Source organism: Glycine soja, chromosome 3 (assembly GCF_004193775.1).
Source record: "Glycine soja cultivar W05 chromosome 3, ASM419377v2, whole genome shotgun sequence".
NCBI lineage: Eukaryota > Viridiplantae > Streptophyta > Magnoliopsida > Fabales > Fabaceae > Glycine > Glycine soja.
The window spans coordinates 40,083,918-40,105,373 of record NC_041004.1 but is presented as its reverse complement, the minus strand read 5'-3'; the positions used below and the strand labels follow the sequence as shown (position 1 = coordinate 40,105,373).

Genomic DNA, 21,456 nt, shown 5'->3' with positions numbered 1-21,456 from the left:
ATTTAAATGAATATTTAGGTGTAATGATAAAATAATGTGTTATGATCCAACCCAATTTGTTCAAACATACACCTGAAGTCCCCTAGCTACATAAAAAATGTCATTAAATCTTGCAAATTTCCTCATTATTCCTATGATAATTGTTTTGTAAAAAGAAAAAAAATCTTAAAACTGTGATTTTAACTTTTTAATATAATAATAATTAATACTTTTCTTCGCTTATATCATTTTAGCTTTATAATATTTATAACTAGCAACAAAAATTAAAAATAAATTAATGATGACAAGATTCCATTTATTATTATTTTTTCTTCCCTGTATAAAAAACAAAAAGACTTAGAACGTTATAGAACAACATAATGGGAGTAAAATATTAAAATACTGTCTTTATGATATATTTTTTTAAAAAAAAAATATTTTTTAACAAGAAAGGTCAACCGAACTTCTGATCCATCTAGATTCTAGACACTACCGTGTTTCCGGGACCAATATGTAGCCTAGGTAATACTTTTTCAAACAATATTTGACTCGTGGGAAGTAATAAAATAGTATCGTATCTTCATCATGTGGAGCTGGCATTGTAACATGGTCGTGATCTGGCTACCATTTTCGAAGTATCCCTCAGTTCAAAGGAACATAGCAAAACGTGTGCAGCTATGCCTTTGTTGGCACTTCAAAGCCGCCATATATCCTTATGTGATTCCACACAAAATGCATATTCTCTAGTATCTCTGTCAACGAGAGGGAAAGGACCCCACACAAAACAACGGCAAAACAAACTGATCAGAAAAAGTTTTTGTTTCTTATAGGTTTCAGCACGGATTGCATTAAGGTTTTGAAACTTCTTTTCTTTTTTTGTCTGGTGTCTGGTGGCATGCAAGGTGGCGGTAGTTTCCGGATTGGTAGTTCATCCATTTGGAGGGACAGTGACGCGAATATCTTCTCAAACTCTTTCCACCAAGAAGATGATGAAGAGGCTCTCAAATGGGCTGCCATTCAGAAACTTCCTACGGTTGCGCGCTTGAGGAAAGCTTTGCTCACTTCATCCGAAGGGGAAGTGTATGAGATTGATGTACAGAAACTTGGGTTGCAAGAAAGGAGAACTTTACTTGAAAGACTGGTGAGAACTCTTGAGGAGGACTGTAACAGCCGTAACTGTTAATAAATAAATAATACAGTAATAAGTTAATAAATAAATAAAATATAATTAGGTCATAAATCTCCACTATATAAATCAAATGTTAACCTAGAGCAGCTTTTATGTCCCTTTTCTTTTCTCACGCACAAGAACCTTAACAGAGTAACTAGAGGAGGAGCTCTAGAGAGCACCAGAGACGCCACCATTGCTAACAGAGAACATTTAAGCGACTACATCGAGGTAAGGGATGAGTTACTCACGCTTGGGGATTAGAATGAACATGTGTAGGGATTCCTAGAGGATCAATTTTTGGGTTATTTTGGGGTGTTTATGAATTTAATTATGTTTTCATGTTTAATCGCAGATTGAGTGTGCTTGATGAACCAATTGGTGTTGTGTTGCGAGTTTGTTGTAGAATTGATGTGTTCTGTTGCGAGTTTGTTGTAGAATTGATGTGTTCTGTTGCGAGTTTGTTGTAGGATTGATGTGTTCTTGTGTGAGGTGTGTACCTTAGGAATTAGAATTCTTTATAATTAGCATAAAAATTGTGTGGTGGTGATTTTGTTTATACCAGATATGTTGGCCTTTCAATCTTGTTCCTGTGCTAATGTATAATGTGTTCACATAATTATTTTTTTTACACCGCAGTGTATACGTGTACATATATATTGATACTGTTTTTTTTTTTTTACAAACTTTATATTTTATTTCACGTGGATGATTTCTCGCCATGAAATTCATAGGTGTAGGGATTGTTGGATAATTGAATTGGCTAAAATCATTTAAAGAAATTAACTAAAGTTGTATTCACATTGTAATTAGGCATTTTCTTGATGTTGGCAACTTAGTTGAAATATATTTAAAATATAGATATACATGTTGTTCATAGAAATCAATATGAATATATATTTTATTATTATATATAATTTGTATTTACTTAATGATATATTTGATATTATTGTCATTATTTTATATTAATATATATTTAATACTTTTTATATGTTATATATAATATGTACGTTTACGTTAATATATATTTTGTTATATATATATATATTTTGAATATAATATACTTATATATATATTTTACGTGTATTTTATAGTTATTTGTTTATAAGTCTTGAAGTTAAATATTGTATGTTATTATTATTATGATACATTGTTATTTAATTGTTGAGTATATTTTGTAATTAGTTAGAGTGTGAAATGTTAAACTGTAGACATGAAATATGGTTGTGAATGAGTGTGTGATTGATATTTATAGTGATATTACTTGTCATGTGAGTTATGAGTTATACAGTAACACGACCAGTGTTTACCTTGAGAGAACTTTTATGCGCAGTGTTAAAGGAAATTGTAGGATTCCTAGTTAGAATCCTGAAGGGTTAAACTATAGCGCAATTTGTTAAATATGTTTGAAATATAAGAGTGAGGTCGTGGGTATTATATAACTCATAAACAGTGTCTGCGTGCAAATAAAAAAAAATATTTTAGGGGTTGGACCTGAATCAGGAAGGTGAGGCCCAAACGGATTCTTTGGAGTCTAGGCCTTGGGGGTCAAGATACTCGGTTTGAGTGTTCCTTTAAGTCCATGTGGTTGGGGCATTCTCGCAAAACAGAGTAACCCTGACTGGTCACCTTATGATGTTACTTAGTGAGAGTGACCGAGTATACCCATTGTGTGGTGTGCTTTGTCATGTACTCCTAAGCGCCCCAGTGTTGTTTTTCACTGACATGGGCATATAGGCTTGAGTCTTAGTATAATTGTTGCATAACACTTGTGTTTGAATTTCATTGAGTTAACAATTGTGGTTGATGTTATTTTATGGAGTGTGTAAACTTGAATGGGTGTGAATAATGTGTGCGATTTTGTGTAATAATGTTATTTATATAAATTCAGCTTTAAGTATTATATGTTTCACATGCTCTAATGTTTTATTATATACGAATGTGATAACTCACTCCCGGTGTGTGTTTGTGTTTGGGCTGATTGCCACTTTGTTTCAGGTGAGCCTTTATATGATGAGTCACATGCTAGAGATGGAGAGACTTAATCTGTGATAGGGATTATGATTTAGTGAATGATATAATTGCGTTATACTTTTCTACTTTAGTTTCTTTTTATCATTTATTTAGAGTGGACAGCCTTGTTTTGAGCCGGGATAATCTTACATTTTATTAAAAAAAAAATATTCTATTATGTTTTCACTAAGTGGATGTGAACCTTTACCCTTTTTAATTGATTTAAATTAAATGTGTTTAAAAAGAAAAATTATTAATTAATTTTGCATTTTTTTTCTTCTTTTATTATGTGTTTATAATCTTTTAAATAAATTTTGTATGATTTATTTAATTAGTTAGTTATAATTGTAAGGGTAGAGGGTGTCACAAGGACAATGAAAAGTTTTTGCTCAAGCTCAAGGAACGAATTGATAGGTGAGACTCCCACTCTCATTTCATCTTCTAGATTCTAATGAAGGTGTCTTTGATCAAAAAACACTAACGGATGGCTTTTCCCCTAATGATATATCATGCAGAGTTGGAATTGATCTTCCCACTATAGAGGTTCGGTTTGAGAACTAGAGCTTTGCCTACCTTCACTAACTTCATGATTCATATAGTGGAGGTGAGTATTGCATCAACTTTCGTATATAGTAGAACATGATACATGATCTTACCAAAGGAGGTTCTAACTTGTCCATTTGGTTTCACTTTTTTCGTTAAAGGGTCTATTGAACTCTCTTCGTATACTTCAAAGTAGAAGACAACATATAAATATTCTCCAGGATGTTAGTGGAATAATAAATCCTGGCAGGTAACAGTACAACTGATGTTCTATATATTTGTTCATGGACTAGAATGTAATTAGCTAGAACCTTTGGAACCAATATAATGTTTCCATTTCCTCCTGTTAAGAATGACATTGCTTTTGGGCCCTCCAAGTTCCGGAAAAACCACCCTCTTGTTGGCCTTGGCTGCAAAACTTGATCCAAAATTAAAGGTAAGGACATTAAGGAGAAGAAATTCTTTTTTCATGAACAATATTTTCATGTTTTTGCTCTATGTTTCAATCTTTGATCTCTAGCTAATATAGTGTGGCTACTTCATCAGTTTTCTGGAAAGGTGATTTATAATGGTCATGGGATGGATGAGTTTGTACCCCAAAAAACGGCTGCTTATGCCAATCAAAATGATCTTCATGTTGCAGAGTTGACAGTCAGAGAAACCTTGGCCTTCTCAGCAAGAGTCCAAGGAGTTGGAACTCGTTATGGTTAGTCTACTGGAATGACTTTTGTTTATGTTCATTATTCTATATTCAATATTGAAAACGAATGCCAACAAATAGATGAAATTTAAGTTTTGACTGCGTAATATTTTTGGCTTTCTGCAGATTTGCTTGCAGAATTGTCCAGAAGAGAAAAAGAGACAAATATCAAGCCTAATCAAGATATTGATGTCTACATGAAGGTAACCAAGAGGCCATCACTTGAAGAGGATGTGTTTTTCCCATTTGCATGCATCCCTAAGCCTTTTATATTGTTGAATAACTGGTGACCATTCAAACCAAAAACAGAAAAATATGACAGCTTGACAATTACAATAGTATACCTGTTCAAAATAAATTTGTTATGAAGAAAAAGTAAGTAATATTTAGTTGTAACCACAAACAAAAGCAGTGAATAAAAATTTCAGTTACTATATTTTAGAAATAATAAGCAGAAGAGATCAAGAAAGTAGAAGAATGAACACGCATATTTAACGTGGAAAACTCTTCGCAGGTAAAAAAATAAAGGGTAGAGGAGAAACAGTTCATTATGTTGAAAATTGGTATCAGAGAGATACACAGAGTATTTGTAGCAGCCCTGTCATATTATTTCATATAAATCATAGCACGAGCACAAAAAAAAATTCTCAAAAATATTTAATCACCAAATTGGTTGGACGGCAAGCTTTCAGGCCAAGCCAAAAATTTGGGCCATCAACTCTAACAGTTACATTAGCATGTAGTTATAGGTGCATCAGCCATTTCATTTTTCCATACCGAGATTAAGTGGTTGTCCTTTTGACTCTTAATGCTCAGGCTTTAGCAAATGAAGGACAGAAGGCAAATTTGATGACAGATTATGTCTTAAGGGTAAAATCTGTACTTTCTAAACCTTCCCCAATCATCATAAATCCATTACAACATTTGGTCTTAATGTCTCATTTTTATGTGCTTTACATTTGCAGATTTTAGGACTGGAGGTCTGTGCTGACACTATTGTAGGAAATGCAATGTTAAGGGGGATATCTGGTGGACAAAGGAAACATGTTACAACAGGTAAAACAAATCTGATTTCAATCCTGAAACTGTATTACGTTTACCCCACCCAATAAAATGATTATCTGTGTGAACTTTAATAATTATAAATTTTTAAATGCAGGGGAGATGCTGGTTGGACCAGCTAATGCTTTATTCATGGATGAAATATCTACGGGTTTGGATAGCTCGACAACTTAACAAATTCTAAACTCGCTCAAGCAATGTGTTCACATTCTCAAAGGAATAGCAGTCATCTCACTCCTGCAGCCAGCACCAGAGACTTACAATCTTTTTGATGACATTATTCTACTCTCTGATAGTCACATTGTGTACCAGGGTCCCCGCGAATATGTGCTTCAATTTTTCGAATCAATAGGTTTTAAATGTCCTGAGAGGAAAGGTGTGGCAGACTTTTTGCAAGAAGTAGGCGTTAGTGTGTTTCCTCTCGATAATTTCATCGGCTAAAAGAGAGCTTTATACATTTAATTTTGACCATTAATGATATTGTTATAGGTAACATCAAGTAAGGATCAGGAGCAGTACTGGGCAGACAAAGATCAGCCTTATAGATTGTCACGGCCAAAGAGTTCTCGGAGGCATATAAGTCGTTTCATCTTGGGAGAAGCCTCGGTGAAGAACTTGCTACTGAATTTGACAAGTCTATGTTGGAGTACAAGTGTGAAGTGAAGTCACACATCAGGTAAAAGTAGAAAGGTTGAGCACCATATAAGTGAGAGAAGACCCATAAACCTGAACTTTAAGGTTTTGGGTTAGAGTGTGGTTTCTGGTTTCCTTATGTGGCAGCTCGTGGTCCGCACTTCCTGCATAGATCCTCACCTACTATGCCATTGGATTTGACCCATATATTGGAAGGTAAAAGAACTTTATTTTTACACATACTCATCAGCAAACTTGTTTATTGATCTTTTCTTGTCTCATTTTCTTTTTGAATCCTGTGAATAAATAATGATATGCATTTTATGTCAACCTAATGCAGATTTTTTAGGCAATACCTTGTTCTTGTACTATTAAACCAGATGGCTTCAGCATTATTCCGATTTATTTCAGCAGTTGGGAGGGAAATGACAGTAGCTTTAACACTTGGGTCGTTTATACTGGCCTCCCTTGTTGCTATGAGTGGCTTTGTCCTATCAAAAGGTACCTTGCATACAAATAAAACAATCTCAGTCTTTCTTCCATAATGTTATAGACTAACAATGCTTCTTTGTTCCCGTTATGTCCCCAGACAATATAAAAAATGGTGGCTATGGGGCTTCTGGATATCACCTATGATGTATGGACAGAATGCTATGGTAAATAATGAGTTCCTTGGGATGAGATGGAGATATGCAAGTTTTTAGCCAATCTAGATGTTTATTTTTATGCCTTCCTTTCCTCATCATATTAATAATATGATAATTGAATATTTTCTTTTGATAGGTTCTACCTAACTCAAAACAGCCGCTAGGAGTTGAAGTTTTGAAATCCCGGGGATTCTTCACTCAGTCGTACTGGTACTGGATAGCTGTTGGAGCTTTGATTGGATATACATTACTTTTCAACTTTGGCTACATCCTTGCTCTCAAGTACTTGAGTCGTGACTCTCTTCAACTTAAATGTATAATAAACCATCTAAGGTAAACCTATGTATTAATATCACAAAATTGATTTTGCAGCACCTGGGAAGCATCGGGCTGTTATATCAGAGGAACCTCAAAGCAACGAGCAGAATGGTGGTAGTAATAAAGGAAGTAATGTGATGAGGCACATAAAATATAGCTATACGCAGCGCTCAAATAGTGGTACTACTTCTCCTAACAACTGATAACATGGTAAAGTCTAGATTAGTAATAGTTGATTTTCAATTGACATTATGCCTAATGGACAACACTGGAATTACTTCACAGTGAGAAACAGCGAAAGTGGAAGCACATCTTCTCAGACTTTCCCTGCTAGGCAAAGAGGAATGGTTCTTCCTTTTGAGCCATATTCTATCACCTTTGATGAAGTAACATATGCTGTGGACATGCCACAGGTAATGTAGAAACAAAATAAATAAATTGAAAATGCTTGCATATTCAACTGTCAAAGAACTATTGTACATTAAAAATTATCAAATACTTGCAGGAAATGAGAAACAGAGGTGTTGCTGAGGAAAACTTGGTTCTTTTGAAGGGTGTCAGTGGAACTTTCAGGTCAGGTGTTCTCACTGCTCTAATGGGTATCACTGGTACAGGCAAAACAACTCTGATGGATGTACTTGCTGGTAGAAAAACTGGAGGATATGTTGGAGGTAACATCAAAATCTCTGGGTATCGGAAGAAGCAAGAAACATTTGCAAGGATTTCTGGATACTGTGAGCAAAATGACATTCACTCTCCTCATGTTACTGTGTATGAATCCTTGCTCTATTCTTCTTGGCTCCGATTGTCTCCAGACATCAATGTTGAAACCAGGAAGGTTGGTGTCTGAATTCTATGCCTTTTACTGGCTTTCTTGTTTACTGTTTTAAGTTTAACATAGGCAGCTAACCAGTCTGAACACTTAAGGTTGTCTGATGTGGCTTAATCAAATATTTTATCACATCCCTTTTCCTGATTGAGTTGCAGTGGCAAGCCCATAATATGAGTTTGCATGTAAATTTTCTAAGTAATAGCATAAGGGCCAAAACTAGAGTCATTTACCATTCTTGATTGGAATTAGTATTTCATAAAACAGTACACAAAACAAATTGAGGGTTGTAGAAAAGAAATTTGGATGTTGGATCAATTAATGTTATTAAGTTTGAATCTGATTACTTGTTGCAGATTTTCATTGAGGAAGTCATGCAACTCGTGGAATTGAAACCACTAAGGCATGCATTAGTCGGATTGCCTGGTGTGAATGGTATCTCAACAGAGCAACGCAAAAGATTGACTATTGCAGTTGAACTTGTGGAAAATCCTTCCATAATATTCATGGATGAGCCAACTCCAGGGCTAGATGCAAGAGCTGCTGCTGTTGTCATGAGAACCGTTAGGAACACAGTAGACACAGGAAGAACAGTTGTTTGTACCATCCATCAGCCTAGCATAGACATATTTGAATCTTTTGATGAGGTGAAGAAAACAGAACCATTGTAGTAATTTTAGTTTACTCTCTTCCATTACTGAGTTTCTAAACTTTTTGTCACAACGAAATACAGCTTTAGCTAATGAAGCAAGGAGGTCAACAGATATATGTGGGGCCACTTGGACAACAATCTTCCAATTTAATTAGTTACTTTGAGGTAGAAAATATAAATGCTATAAAAAATAAGGAATACCGAATTTATGCTTTGCTTCAAATCATTATCTTCATTTAAAAATTTCACTTATGTCACACTTTCACCTTGAAGGGAATCAAAGGTGTCAGTAAGATTAAAGATGGCTATAATCCAGCAACATGGATGTTGGAAGTCACTACTTCAGCGAAAGAAATGGAATTGGGGATTGATTTTGCCGAGGTGTATAAAAATTCAGAGTTATACAGGTATTTTCAATTTGTTGATTCAAATAAAACTACAGAACTTAAAAGTAATCCGCTAGAAAACACTTAAGGAGTCTTATAGTCATGTGATTATACAATTCATAACTCACAACTCAATGCACACAACATCTCAATGCACATATATATTACAAGTCAATACATACTCAATTTATCACATACACTCGGTCTCAATCACAATGGTATACTCACAACTTAACATGTTATCACATCTCATGAATCATATACATTTTACCTACAAACTATGCAATACACACGACTCCTCAATTGTTCTCAAAATAATTTTATCTTGTCGCGCTTGTGATTAAACTTGTCGGGTCCCCACAGTAGATCCCATCATAATACTCATCGCGTAAAAACTCATCGCCCTTAAAGGGTCTTGCATTTATGTGATTGCATAGTTCATAGCTCACAACTTAATACGCACATCCTAATACACATGTATTTCACCTTTCATCATAGGTTCAATTTATCATATACTCACAGTTTGAATCACAATTTCATAATCTCAATATAACAGTTTATACAAAATGTTTATCACAACATGGGAAGTAAAACCCTTCAAATAATTTCGCATAATTATATCAAAATCAATTAATCAAAATAATAGGTATGAAAAATGAAAACACCTAGAGAACTCAATTTTATCAACTAATTCACATCAGGACATCAATATTGTATTTATAATGAAAAAGGAAAAATTCAATAAACATCCCAAAATAAACACAATTTAATCCTCTAATGATCTCTACACATATTCATTCTAATCCTAATTGCGATAAATTCATCCCTTACCTCTAAGCGGGCTCAGTGTGTATTGTGACAGCGATAGCGATATCTCTAATGATTTTCTGAGATTTTTCGAGTTTTTCCTCTAACTGCTTTGATAGAATTCCAGAACATTAGAGAGAATGAGAAGGGATTGAAGCTTCTATTCCACTATCTATGTGCGGTGAGTATTTCTCTCTCCATAGATGTTACTTTACAAATCCCAACGGTGAAAATGCGAGAAAATGAATCTCAAACCACATATAAAAATTTTAAAACAATCCAACGGTTAACGTGTTCGAGATTGTAGTTTTACTGAGACAGTTTTTAGTTTCTACAGGAAAAGAAAAAGTTATGGTACAAAGGATATTTCTCTTATCTTTGAGATTTTTTCACAATTCCCAACGGTGAGAATGCTTGAAAATGAGTTTCAAATATGATGCTTAAATTTTACAATGATCCAACGGTGAATGAGTCCGAGATCGTTATTTTTCTAAGATAAATTTGGTGATATATGAAAAAAAAAAGTTTTGGAAGAAGAAAAAGAGAAAAAAAATTAAGAGGAAGAAGAGACATAAGAAGTATCGTCAGCCTCAAAAATGACCCAAGATATCCCTATTTATAGTTAGGGTAGTAACAGCTTATTATTTACTCTATTTTATTATTATTTTAAAAATAAATACTCTATTTTATTTTCTATTAAATAAATAAATCAAATATCTTTTTTTTTTCAAACCATTATTTTAATACATTTGTTTCTTCTTATTTTTTTTTAATTATAAAATCTTACCATTTTCTAAAATTCTATTTTTTTTTAATTAAAAACGTATTTTAAATTTATTTACAATGGAATATTACATGCTTCACCTACAATAGAATGATGTGACCCCAAACAAACACATTTCTGCTATAGTCTCCACAGGATTCTATTCGGTGTGGAATATCTTCTCAGGATTCATAATCCCACGGCAGTGACCCCAGATCAACACGTTCCTTCTTTTCATATTTAGTGCACTATAAGCATAGAAGAAGGTAGAGAGAGAGAGAGAGATCAACAGCTTATATTTTACATACAAAATTTGATTGTGCTGGTTGGTTTGGTAAGTCTAGCCGAAAGTCGTTATGTCGAATCTTTTTTATGAATAAAAAAAAAGTCGTTGAATCTTGTGATGTTACAAATTGCTGCTGAATGTTGTTCAGTGAGCGAATGAAATTAATCACTGCTGATGAAATTTGCGGGTCACAGCTCACAGGGTTGACATACACAAGCGTACATCTCATAATCTCAAATCACATCACGTGTTATTTTTTATTTTTAATTTTAATAGAGAACATGTTATCTTTATTTTTAATTTTTTTTCTTATCCAGCTTCAAACATCATATATTGCAAATATCAGCCTTGTCGTTACGTAGACATCACTGATTATGTAATCTTAGCTTATTCATCGGAACTTAATGATTTATTTTTTTTAGAACAAATATATGCTTTATGCAACATGCTCTTATTCGAATCAACGAATGATACTAGGCTTAAATTATTTAAGTAAAATTTCGGGTTTTAGATTGTGTATAGAAAAAATACTATTAAAAAAATTCATTAAAAATAATCGGCTATATTTTTTGGAAAAAAAAATTATTAAAATCAATAGATACGGTTTTTTTTTATCATTTAGAGGTATTTTTTAAAAAATTACCAAATGAAATACTTTTTTAATTAATTCTTATTCAGACATAAGTTGTAAAATTAACTATAACTTCGTAACTAAAAACCATAAATCTTTATATCATTTCCACACAAAAATCATAAAAGTAGTTACTAAAAATTTACAACTTTTGATTAAAAAGTTATAACTACTTTTATGACTTATCTTTAAATGAGAGTTAATTCAAAAATATTTTCATTTGATAATTTTAAAATAAAAATTACCCCAAATAATAAAAAAAAACGATACTTCACACTATTATTATTAGGAAGATTCAAAAATATATATATTCAAGTTAAAATTATTTTATTGTATCACATCTCATAATATATATTATGTCGGTCAGTAACGGAGTTTTTATTTTATTTTATTTTATGGCCCATATTAGTTGAACATGTGGGGGAATGATTACTGGTCCAAGCCTCCAAGGTCATGTCAGGCGGAGGCGGATCTTGAGCTGAGAAAAAGCTTGAAAATTTTATTCAAGGACAAATTCATTGAACTGATGAAAAGCATGGGATGAGCCTCCACATACTATTAATCCATAATTTAATATTGCATAAAAGCTTCTTATTTTGACAATTTAAAAACCTTTCCCATTTTTGTATATATGACATATATAAAATAATGTGCAAACTCATTTTGTATTATAAAATTTTTTAGCTTTAGCGCATTTTTGGAAGAAAAAAAATACTTGTTTTCCTCCAATGAAAATGTGATTATTTTTAAATTAAATATATTTTTAGTTCCTCAAAATATAATAAATTTATTTTTTATTTTGTATAAACTTTTATGCCGTTAACTATGAATCACTAATCACTTGTGTGGTGTCAATTTCGGCCATCAACATTTGTGATGTGGATTTTAAATTATTTTTAATAAATAATTATATAATTGTCAAATTTTTAAAATAATATTTTTATTTATTTATTCTTTTGTAAAGTTTTAGATCACATTAATTATTTTTTATTAGATATATTCTTACTTGAACTTAATATATTTATATCAATTAAAAATTAATTTTTTATTCCATTATTTTTATTATAAAATTATATTCATTATTTTTAAAAAATGTTATAAAAAGATATTTAATTGTTCTGGAAAATAATAATTCCATGCCAAAAGAAGAAACCAATTTCATGTTTGAGAGGGATGGAAACAATGTCAATTAAAAATTCACCAAAAGTTATTTTACTTTACTTCCAGTGCAATAATGAATAAATAAAAGAACTTTCTTCCTACTTTCATTATTCTTAATTCCTTGTGTGTCTTACTTCCACTTAAGACAAATGTGGGATCACTAAGATCAACCTAATTAATTAGTATAGAGTATTAGGTTAAATTAAATTTCCTTTGTTTTTACTTTAGAAAAACAAAAGTCAACTGAAGTGATATGTGCTGTAAGAAGGTGAACTAAAAGCATGACATAATCAATGATGTCACTCATCCTTCTATCAAAGGAAGTAAAAGAGAAAATAAACTAAGCCTAGTTTGGACGTGTAGCTGGCTTGGTCTTGGCCTCCTTTTTCCACGTAATCCCTCAGTTGCAAGGAACATCAACATGCCCAGCCATATATGCTATGCTATCTTACTTAATTTACTTTATATTTTATGTGGCGAACTTCAAATCCCCGCCAATTTTGACACGTTGAAAATAAATGAGATTTACCCCGTGAACTGACACGTGTTCCTTCTTCTCTCTCTTTACCTATATATATATATATATATATATCCCAACATATTTCACATGCAACCAAAAGTAAAGGAACTGAGTCCTTTCAACAACACAAAATAAAACAAAAAAGAAACAAACTAATTGTCCAGATTTTTGAAGTTGATTCTGTGAAACAGTAACTGGGGTTGCATCAAGGTTGAGACTTGTTATGGAGGGTGGGGGTAGTAGTTTTAGGATTGGAAGTTCATCCATTTGGAGGAACAGCGACGCGGCGGAGATCTTCTCAAACTCTTTCCACCAAGAGAATGATGAAGAGGCTCTTAAATGGGCTGCCATTCAGAAACTTCCTACAGTTGCGCGTTTGAGGAAAGCTTTGATCACTTCACCCGATGGCGAGTCCAATGAGATCGATGTAAAGAAACTTGGGTTGCAAGAAAAGAAAGCTTTGCTTGAAAGACTGGTGAAAACTGCTCAAGAGGACAATGAGAAGTTTTTGCTCAAGCTCAAGGACAGAATTGATAGGTGAGGATTCCACTCTCATTTCTTCTTCTTGATTTTAATAGAGGTGTATTTGATCGAAATGAACTAAACAAATGGCTTCTCCTCTTTTTCTTCCTTGGATTGGATGATATCAGAGTTGGAATTGATCTTCCTACCATAGAGGTTCGGTTTGAGAACCTGAGCATCGAAGCAGAAGCTCGTGCAGGAACTAGAGCTTTGCCTACATTCACTAACTTCATCGTTAATATACTGGAGGTAACTATTGGTACCAAGTTAATTAATTTTGTAGTAGAACATGCTAAATGATCTTACCGAAGGAGATTCTAATTAACTTGCCATTTTGTTTCATCTTTCTTGTTAAAGGGCTTGTTGAACTCTCTTCATGTACTTCCAAACAGAAAACAACATTTAAACATTCTAGAGGATGTTAGCGGAATAATAAAGCCTGGAAGGTATGCCAATCCTAATACTGTTGTATTTATTGATCAACATCACTTTGGAGGACAAGGTCATAATTAACTTTAGGACCTTTGAAACCAATGAATATATATATATATAACTTCTTTTTTTTCCGTTTGCTCCTCTCCAGAATGACATTGCTTTTAGGCCCTCCAAGTTCTGGGAAAACCACACTCCTACTAGCCTTGGCTGGAAAACTTGATCCAAAATTAAAGGTTAGAACTTAGAACTTAGAACATTGAAGAAAAGTATATTTATCTTGTTTAATGATGTTTCAATGTTTCTAGCAGTATTTTCTTGTCTTAAAGTTCTATCTAATATAGTGTGACTTCTTGATCAGTTCTCTGGAAAGGTAACTTATAATGGTCACGGGATGAATGAGTTTGTACCCCAAAGGACTGCTGCTTATGTCAATCAAAATGATCTTCACGTTGCAGAATTGACGGTCAGAGAAACCTTGGCCTTCTCAGCCAGGGTCCAAGGAGTTGGACCTCGTTACGGTTAGTTCACAGGAATTCTTAATGCTTACACTCATTTTTAAACTCAATGTTAAAAACACAGGCTAACATTTTAGAGGAAAATTAACTTTTGACTATGTATATTATCTGTAGACTTGCTGGCGGAATTGTCCAGAAGAGAAAAAGAGGCAAATATCAAGCCTGATCCAGATATTGATGCCTATATGAAGGTAACAAAGAGGACATTTTTTTGTTAGGGATGTGGTTTTCATATTTGACTTGTATCCCTTAGCCTTCCTTTTTATATTGTTGAACAACTGAAGGTAGACTTTCAAACCAGTGAATATATTGTAATATCAATAGCTGTTTGATTTTAGAGATTCCAATCTTTTACTTCTTGCTATTTATTTCAAAACTTCTCACTAGTTCAAGAAGCTTGTAATGAAGTAAATATATGTGATAAATTAGTTGTAACAGCGAACAAAGCAGCTATTTTTAATCTCAATTACTTGCATTGGAGTGATTGTTCTATTCAAATTAAGTGCATCATCGATTTCTTTTCCATACAAAAAGGACTGATAATTAAGTGGTTGTTCTTTTGACTCATAATGCCTCAGGCTGTAGCATCTGAAGGACAGAAGGCAAATATGATAACAGATTATATCCTGAGGGTAACTTTATTCGTCAAAATTTATCTGGTCATCGTGAATTCAACATAATATTTTGTCTAAAATCCTCTTGTTTCTTTGCAATGCATTTGCAGATTTTGGGACTAGAGGTTTGTGCTGATACTGTTGTAGGAAATGCAATGTTAAGAGGTATCTCTGGTGGACAAAGGAAACGTGTTACAACAGGTAAAATTAACCTGACTTCATTCTTGAAGGGTATCTTGTTTGGCTACGTGAAAGTTGATTATATTTGACAAACTATAAATAATTATGCATCTATAAATACAGGGGAGATGCTAGTTGGACCAGCTAAAGCTCTTTTCATGGATGAAATATCCACTGGTTTGGATAGCTCAACGACTTTTCAGATTGTGAATTCACTAAAGCAATATGTCCACATTCTCAAAGGAACCACAGTCATCTCACTCCTGCAGCCAGCACCAGAGACTTACAATCTTTTTGATGACATCATTCTACTCTCTGATAGTCACATTGTGTATCAGGGTCCTCGTGAACACGTGCTTGAATTTTTCGAATTAATGGGTTTTAAATGTCCCCAGAGGAAAGGTGTGGCAGACTTTTTGCAAGAAGTAAGTTTCCCTATCTCTTGTCTCAAATAATTTAATCTGTCTGCACAGGTAAAAGAGGGTTTTATACGCTTAATTTTGACCATTAATTATTATGTTATAGGTTACATCAAGGAAAGATCAGGAGCAGTACTGGGCACACAAAGATCAGCCTTATAGATTTGTCACAGCCAAAGAGTTCTCGGAGGCACATAAGTCATTTCATATTGGGAGAAGCCTTGGTGAAGAACTTGCTACTGAATTTGACAAGTCTAAGAGCCACCCAGCCGCATTGACAACCAAAATGTATGGAGTGGGAAAATGGGAGCTGTTAAAAGCTTGCTTATCGAGGGAATATTTACTTATGAAGCGCAATTCATTCGTCTACACCTTCAAACTTTGCCAAGTAGGTTTGGAAATTGGAATGTTTCATTTTATTGTCTTATCACCTAATGCGATTATTATCTTACTGAAATGTTTCCCCTCCTTTCAGCTTGCTGTATTAGCAATTATTGCCATGACCATTTTCCTCCGGACCGAGATGCACAGAGATTCAGTGACTCATGGAGGCATATATGTGGGTGCATTGTTCTATGGTGTTGTTGTGATTATGTTCAATGGATTGGCTGAACTTTCCATGGTCGTTTCACGGCTTCCTGTTTTCTACAAGCAAAGGGACTATCTCTTCTTCCCTTCATGGGTATATGCACTTCCTGCATGGATCCTAAAAATCCCCCTGACTTTTGTGGAAGTGGGTGTTTGGGTATTCCTCACCTACTATGCCATTGGTTTTGATCCATATGTTGGAAGGTAAAAAGTTTGTTTTTACACATGCAGCAAATTTGTGAAATCATATTTTCTTTATTGTCTCATTTTCTATTTGAATGCTACTAATAACTAATGATGTGTATTTATATGTCAACCTAATGCAGATTGTTTAGGCAATACCTTGTTCTTGTACTAGTAAATCAAATGGCATCGGCATTGTTCCGATTAGTTGCAGCAGTTGGGAGGGAAATGACAGTGGCTCTAACACTTGGGTCGTTTACACTGGCCATCCTATTTGCTATGAGTGGTTTTGTCCTATCAAAAGGTACTATAGATACAAAACAAAACATTCCCAATCTATCTCCCGTCATGTCCTAGACTAACAATTCTCCTTTGTTCCCTTTATTCCCCAGAAAATATTAAAAAATGGTGGCTATGGGGCTTCTGGATCTCACCTATGATGTATGGACAAAATGCCATGGTAAATAATGAGTTCCTTGGGAAGAGATGGAGACATGTAAGTTTTTAAATTTTAACTAATGTATATGTTTATTTTTATACCTTCATTGTCATATGAATAATCTGATATTGGGATACATTTCTTCTTATATAGTTTCTACCTAACTCAACCGAGGCACTAGGAGTTGAAATTTTGAAATCCCGTGGATTCTTCACTCAGTCATACTGGTACTGGATAGGTGTTGGGGCTTTGATTGGATATACATTACTTTTCAACTTTGGCTACATCCTTGCTCTCACATACTTAAATCGTGAGTGTGTTCGGTCTTCACCTTAAATGCATAACAAACTAGCTATGTACTAATATCAAAATTGAATGTGCAGCACTTGGGAAACATCAAGCTGTTATATCAGAGGAACCTCAAATCAATGACCAGAGTGGTGATAGTAAAAAGGGAACTAATGTGTTGAAGAGCATACAACGTAGCTTCTCTCAGCACTCAAATAGAGGTAATTCATCTCACACGTACCAACTGAAAATGAAGTAATGTCTATATCTACATGAGTAATAGTTTATTTTATATTCACATGATATCTTATGGCTAACATTGGAGCTACTTCACAGTGAGAAATGGCAAAAGTTTAAGTGGAAGCACCTCTCCCGAGACAAACCATAACAGGACAAGAGGAATGATTCTTCCTTCTGAACCTCATTCCATCACCTTTGATGATGTAACATATTCTGTCGACATGCCTGTGGTATGTAGAAACAAAACTAATATATTAGTTGAAAAGGCTTCTATTCAACTTTTATAGCATTATTGTGACAAAGAAATTACTAAATACATGCAGGAAATGAGGAATAGAGGTGTTGTTGAGGATAAATTGGCTCTATTGAAGGGTGTCAGTGGAGCTTTCAGGCCAGGTGTTCTCACTGCTCTAATGGGTGTCACAGGTGCAGGCAAAACAACTCTGATGGATGTACTCGCTGGTAGAAAAACTGGGGGATATATTGGGGGGAATATCACAATCTCTGGTTATCCAAAGAAGCAAGAAACATTTGCACGGATTTCTGGATACTGCGAGCAAAATGATATCCACTCTCCTCATGTTACTGTATATGAATCTTTGCTTTACTCAGCATGGCTTCGACTGTCCCCAGAAATCAATGCTGACACCAGGAAGGTTAGTATCCGAATTTTCTTGACTTTTATGTTTTTTATTTATTTTATCATATGGTGTTACTTGTTTGAACAATTGAGATTGCCATTAGTAGCCATTGTAGCTTACTGACATTTTCCAGCATTTCCCTTCCCCGGGTTGAGCTGCTGTGACAAAGGTATAGATAAAAGTGAAAGTAAATTTTCTCAGTAGCTGAGTGTCTAAACACCAGAACTAGTATCATTTACCATTCCTGGCTGGAATTATTATACCATCAAATAACACAGGAAACAAAAAGACAAGTGTTATTACATGAACAAAAAAAGTTTGTTTAATCATCGTTACAAGGTTTGCGTGTTTAATGGTTGCAGATGTTCATCGAGGAAGTTATGGAACTTGTGGAACTGAAAGCACTAAGGAACGCATTAGTTGGATTGCCTGGTATTAATGGTCTCTCAACAGAGCAACGCAAAAGGTTGACTATTGCAGTTGAACTTGTGGCAAATCCTTCTATAATATTTATGGATGAGCCAACTTCTGGGCTAGATGCAAGAGCTGCTGCTATTGTCATGAGAACAGTTAGGAACACAGTAGACACCGGAAGAACAGTTGTCTGTACCATCCATCAGCCAAGCATAGACATATTTGAATCTTTTGATGAGGTGAAATAGGAAGAATTAAGAAAAGTAGCAATTTTAGTTTGATCTCTTTCATTACTTAGTTTCTAATTTATTTTTTTGTCACAATGAAATGCAGCTTTTGCTAATGAAGCAAGGAGGCCAAGAAATATATGTGGGGCCACTTGGACATCATTCTTCCCATTTAATTAATTACTTTGAGGTAGAAAATAGAAATGCTATGAAAAATAAGGAATTCTGAATTCATGTTTTTCTTCAAATCATTATCTATCTTCATGTGAAAACTTAACTCATTGCATACTTTTATCTTGAAGGGAATCCAAGGTGTCAATAAGATTAAAGATGGCTATAATCCGGCAACATGGATGCTGGAAGTCTCGACTTCAGCAAAAGAAATGGAATTGGGGATTGATTTTGCTGAGGTGTACAAAAATTCAGAGTTATACAGGTATTTTCAATTGTGTGAAGTCTAATCAAACTATAGAACTCAGAAATAATCAACCGGAAAGAACTTAAAATGCAAAAAGTACACGAAGATTTTTGTTATCTGTTGTTATTCACAGTATAGAATGTTTTCTGATATTTGGCCATTGACATTTTGTTTCAGGAGAAACAAAGCACTTATTAAAGAATTGAGTACTCCAGCTCCTGGTTCAAAAGACCTTTATTTCCCATCACAGTACTCAACCTCCTTCCTCACTCAATGCATGGCTTGCTTATGGAAACAACATTGGTCTTACTGGCGCAATCCTCTATACACTGCTATAAGATTTCTTTACTCAACTGCTGTAGCTGCTGTGCTTGGTAGCATGTTCTGGGACCTTGGCTCCAAAATGTAAGTTCAAACTAGAAACTTAGAAATGTTAAATCTTCAACAATCAATAACTAACATTTGATCTAACAGTAAATTTTGACATCAATCTTTGCAGTGACAAACAACAAGATCTTTTCAATGCCATGGGCTCCATGTATGCTGCTGTTCTCCTTATTGGCATTAAGAATGCTAATGCAGTGCAGCCAGTGGTTGCTGTTGAGCGAACAGTCTTTTATAGGGAAAAAGCAGCCGGAATGTATTCAGCTTTACCGTATGCTTTTGCTCAGGCAAGCAAATCCTCATTCTAAAAATTTGTCTTTGTAGTGTTACTATATCCTCACAAATCATCATCGTTGTTGGAAAGTCTCACATTGTCTGTCTCAATTTCTGGGGTGTAGCTTGTATATCTATCGGGCACTTTTACATATTGTTAATTGGTTTCAAGAGTGAATCTAACAATCCTAATAGTCTTTTTAATACTTAATAACAAAAACATTGGAGCAAAAAAATCGATGCATCTAATCTTACAAACATAACCTGTGCATTATTTTTAATATTTATCTTCTTTTGCAGGTTCTAATTGAGCTCCCATATGTTCTAGTACAAGCTGTGGTATATGGCATTATAATTTATGCCATGATTGGTTTTGAGTGGACTGTAACTAAAGTTTTCTGGTACCTATTCTTCATGTACTTCACCTTCCTGACCTTCACCTACTATGGCATGATGTCAGTAGCAGTGACCCCAAACCAACACATTTCTTCTATAGTTTCCTCTGCATTCTATGCAGTGTGGAATCTCTTCTCAGGATTCATAGTCCCACGACCGGTAATTTTTGGCTCCCTTTCATATTTATGCATTGAGATTTGTACTTTCCAAGCATAGAAGATCCTAATTTATTTTATCTTATTATATTTTCCTTCAAATAACATAACAGAGAATTCCAGTGTGGTGGAGGTGGTACAGTTGGGCAAATCCTGTAGCATGGAGTTTGTATGGATTGGTGGCTTCACAATATGGAGATATAAAGCAAAGCATGGAATCCAGCGACGGGAGAACGACAGTGGAAGGCTTTGTAAGAAGCTACTTTGGTTTCAAGCATGATTTTCTGGGAGTGGTTGCAGCTGTGATTGTTGCATTCCCAGTAGTCTTTGCATTGGTCTTTGCCATATCAGTGAAGATGTTCAATTTCCAACGGCGTTAAGATCGAACGTGTTCAAGTAGTTTGTACAGGGTGTTTCATGTAATGTAACATGTTGAGAGAAGATATCCACATAGCTTTTTTTTATTCTTTTATTTACCAATTAAATTAAACTTATCATAGTCGAAATCCACTAGGATCTGTCAACAGTAGTGGAGAAATTTAGTTAGTTTTCATGAGATCATAGATTTAAATCTCATTGGCATATCACTGTAAAAAAAAGTGTATCATATTTGATGATATTAATATATGTAACACTTGATATAGTTAGTAAATGCATATGTTATTTCGTTCTTTTTCTTATGGCATTAAGCACTTGTAAACTCTCAAAGTAGAGCAGTGGCTTTATCTTTGCAAAATCTGCATCGCCATGTTGACATGCCTCCTTTCTGTCAATGGTGCTCCTATATATTGCAAAACGTAGGATGTACTCGCCTGATAAAAACAAAAACAGTGATTGAGTGACTTGTTTGTGTGTGTTAGAGTTAAAATTTTATTCTCACTCCTATTTTTATAGTAATTATTAAAAATAAAAACTTATTATAATAATAATAATAAAATAATTTTCCTCTCAAAAAAATAAAATAATTTAAATTATATTAATAATTTGGTTCGTAATTTTCTTATTTTTAAAATTTTTAGTATTTATT

At 34.0% G+C, this 21,456-nt stretch overlaps 1 protein-coding gene and 1 pseudogene across 2 annotated transcripts; both read left to right on the top strand.

Moving 5' to 3' along the window:
* The first annotated feature begins 874 nt into the window (after nt 1-874).
* LOC114405272 lies at nt 875-11,148 on the top strand (annotated as a pseudogene).
* A 2,173-nt stretch (nt 11,149-13,321) lies between these two features.
* On the top strand, nt 13,322-21,105 carry LOC114406966 (pleiotropic drug resistance protein 1-like). Of its 2 annotated transcripts, XM_028369856.1 has the most exons (24): nt 13,322-13,635; nt 13,749-13,869; nt 13,978-14,066; nt 14,204-14,288; nt 14,414-14,573; nt 14,685-14,761; nt 15,149-15,202; nt 15,295-15,385; nt 15,488-15,789; nt 15,890-16,171; nt 16,259-16,575; nt 16,698-16,858; nt 16,947-17,050; nt 17,147-17,303; nt 17,377-17,502; nt 17,618-17,751; nt 17,845-18,177; nt 18,525-18,815; nt 18,910-18,993; nt 19,106-19,239; nt 19,399-19,626; nt 19,721-19,892; nt 20,179-20,433; nt 20,543-21,105. In XM_028369856.1, the coding sequence occupies exons 1-24, from the start codon at nt 13,322-13,324 to the stop codon at nt 20,807-20,809; spliced, it is 4,338 nt and encodes a 1,445-aa protein (XP_028225657.1). In that variant the 3' UTR covers nt 20,810-21,105. The 2 variants fall into 2 exon arrangements, with proteins under 2 accessions (XP_028225657.1, XP_028225656.1); XM_028369855.1 differs by having other exon boundaries at nt 15,890-16,575.
* Nucleotides 21,106-21,456: the final 351 nt, after the last annotated feature.

Excerpts from the sequence above, each read along its gene's own strand:
- LOC114406966 (XM_028369855.1), top strand. The coding sequence starts at position 13,322 with ATGGAGGGTGGGGGTAGTAGTTTTAGGATTGGAAGTTCATCCATTTGG. Across the intron at positions 18,178-18,524 it reads TCAATGCTGACACCAGGAAG|ATGTTCATCGAGGAAGTTAT; the intron begins GTTAGTATCCGA and ends TAATGGTTGCAG. Across the intron at positions 19,627-19,720 it reads TGGGACCTTGGCTCCAAAAT|TGACAAACAACAAGATCTTT; the intron begins GTAAGTTCAAAC and ends CAATCTTTGCAG.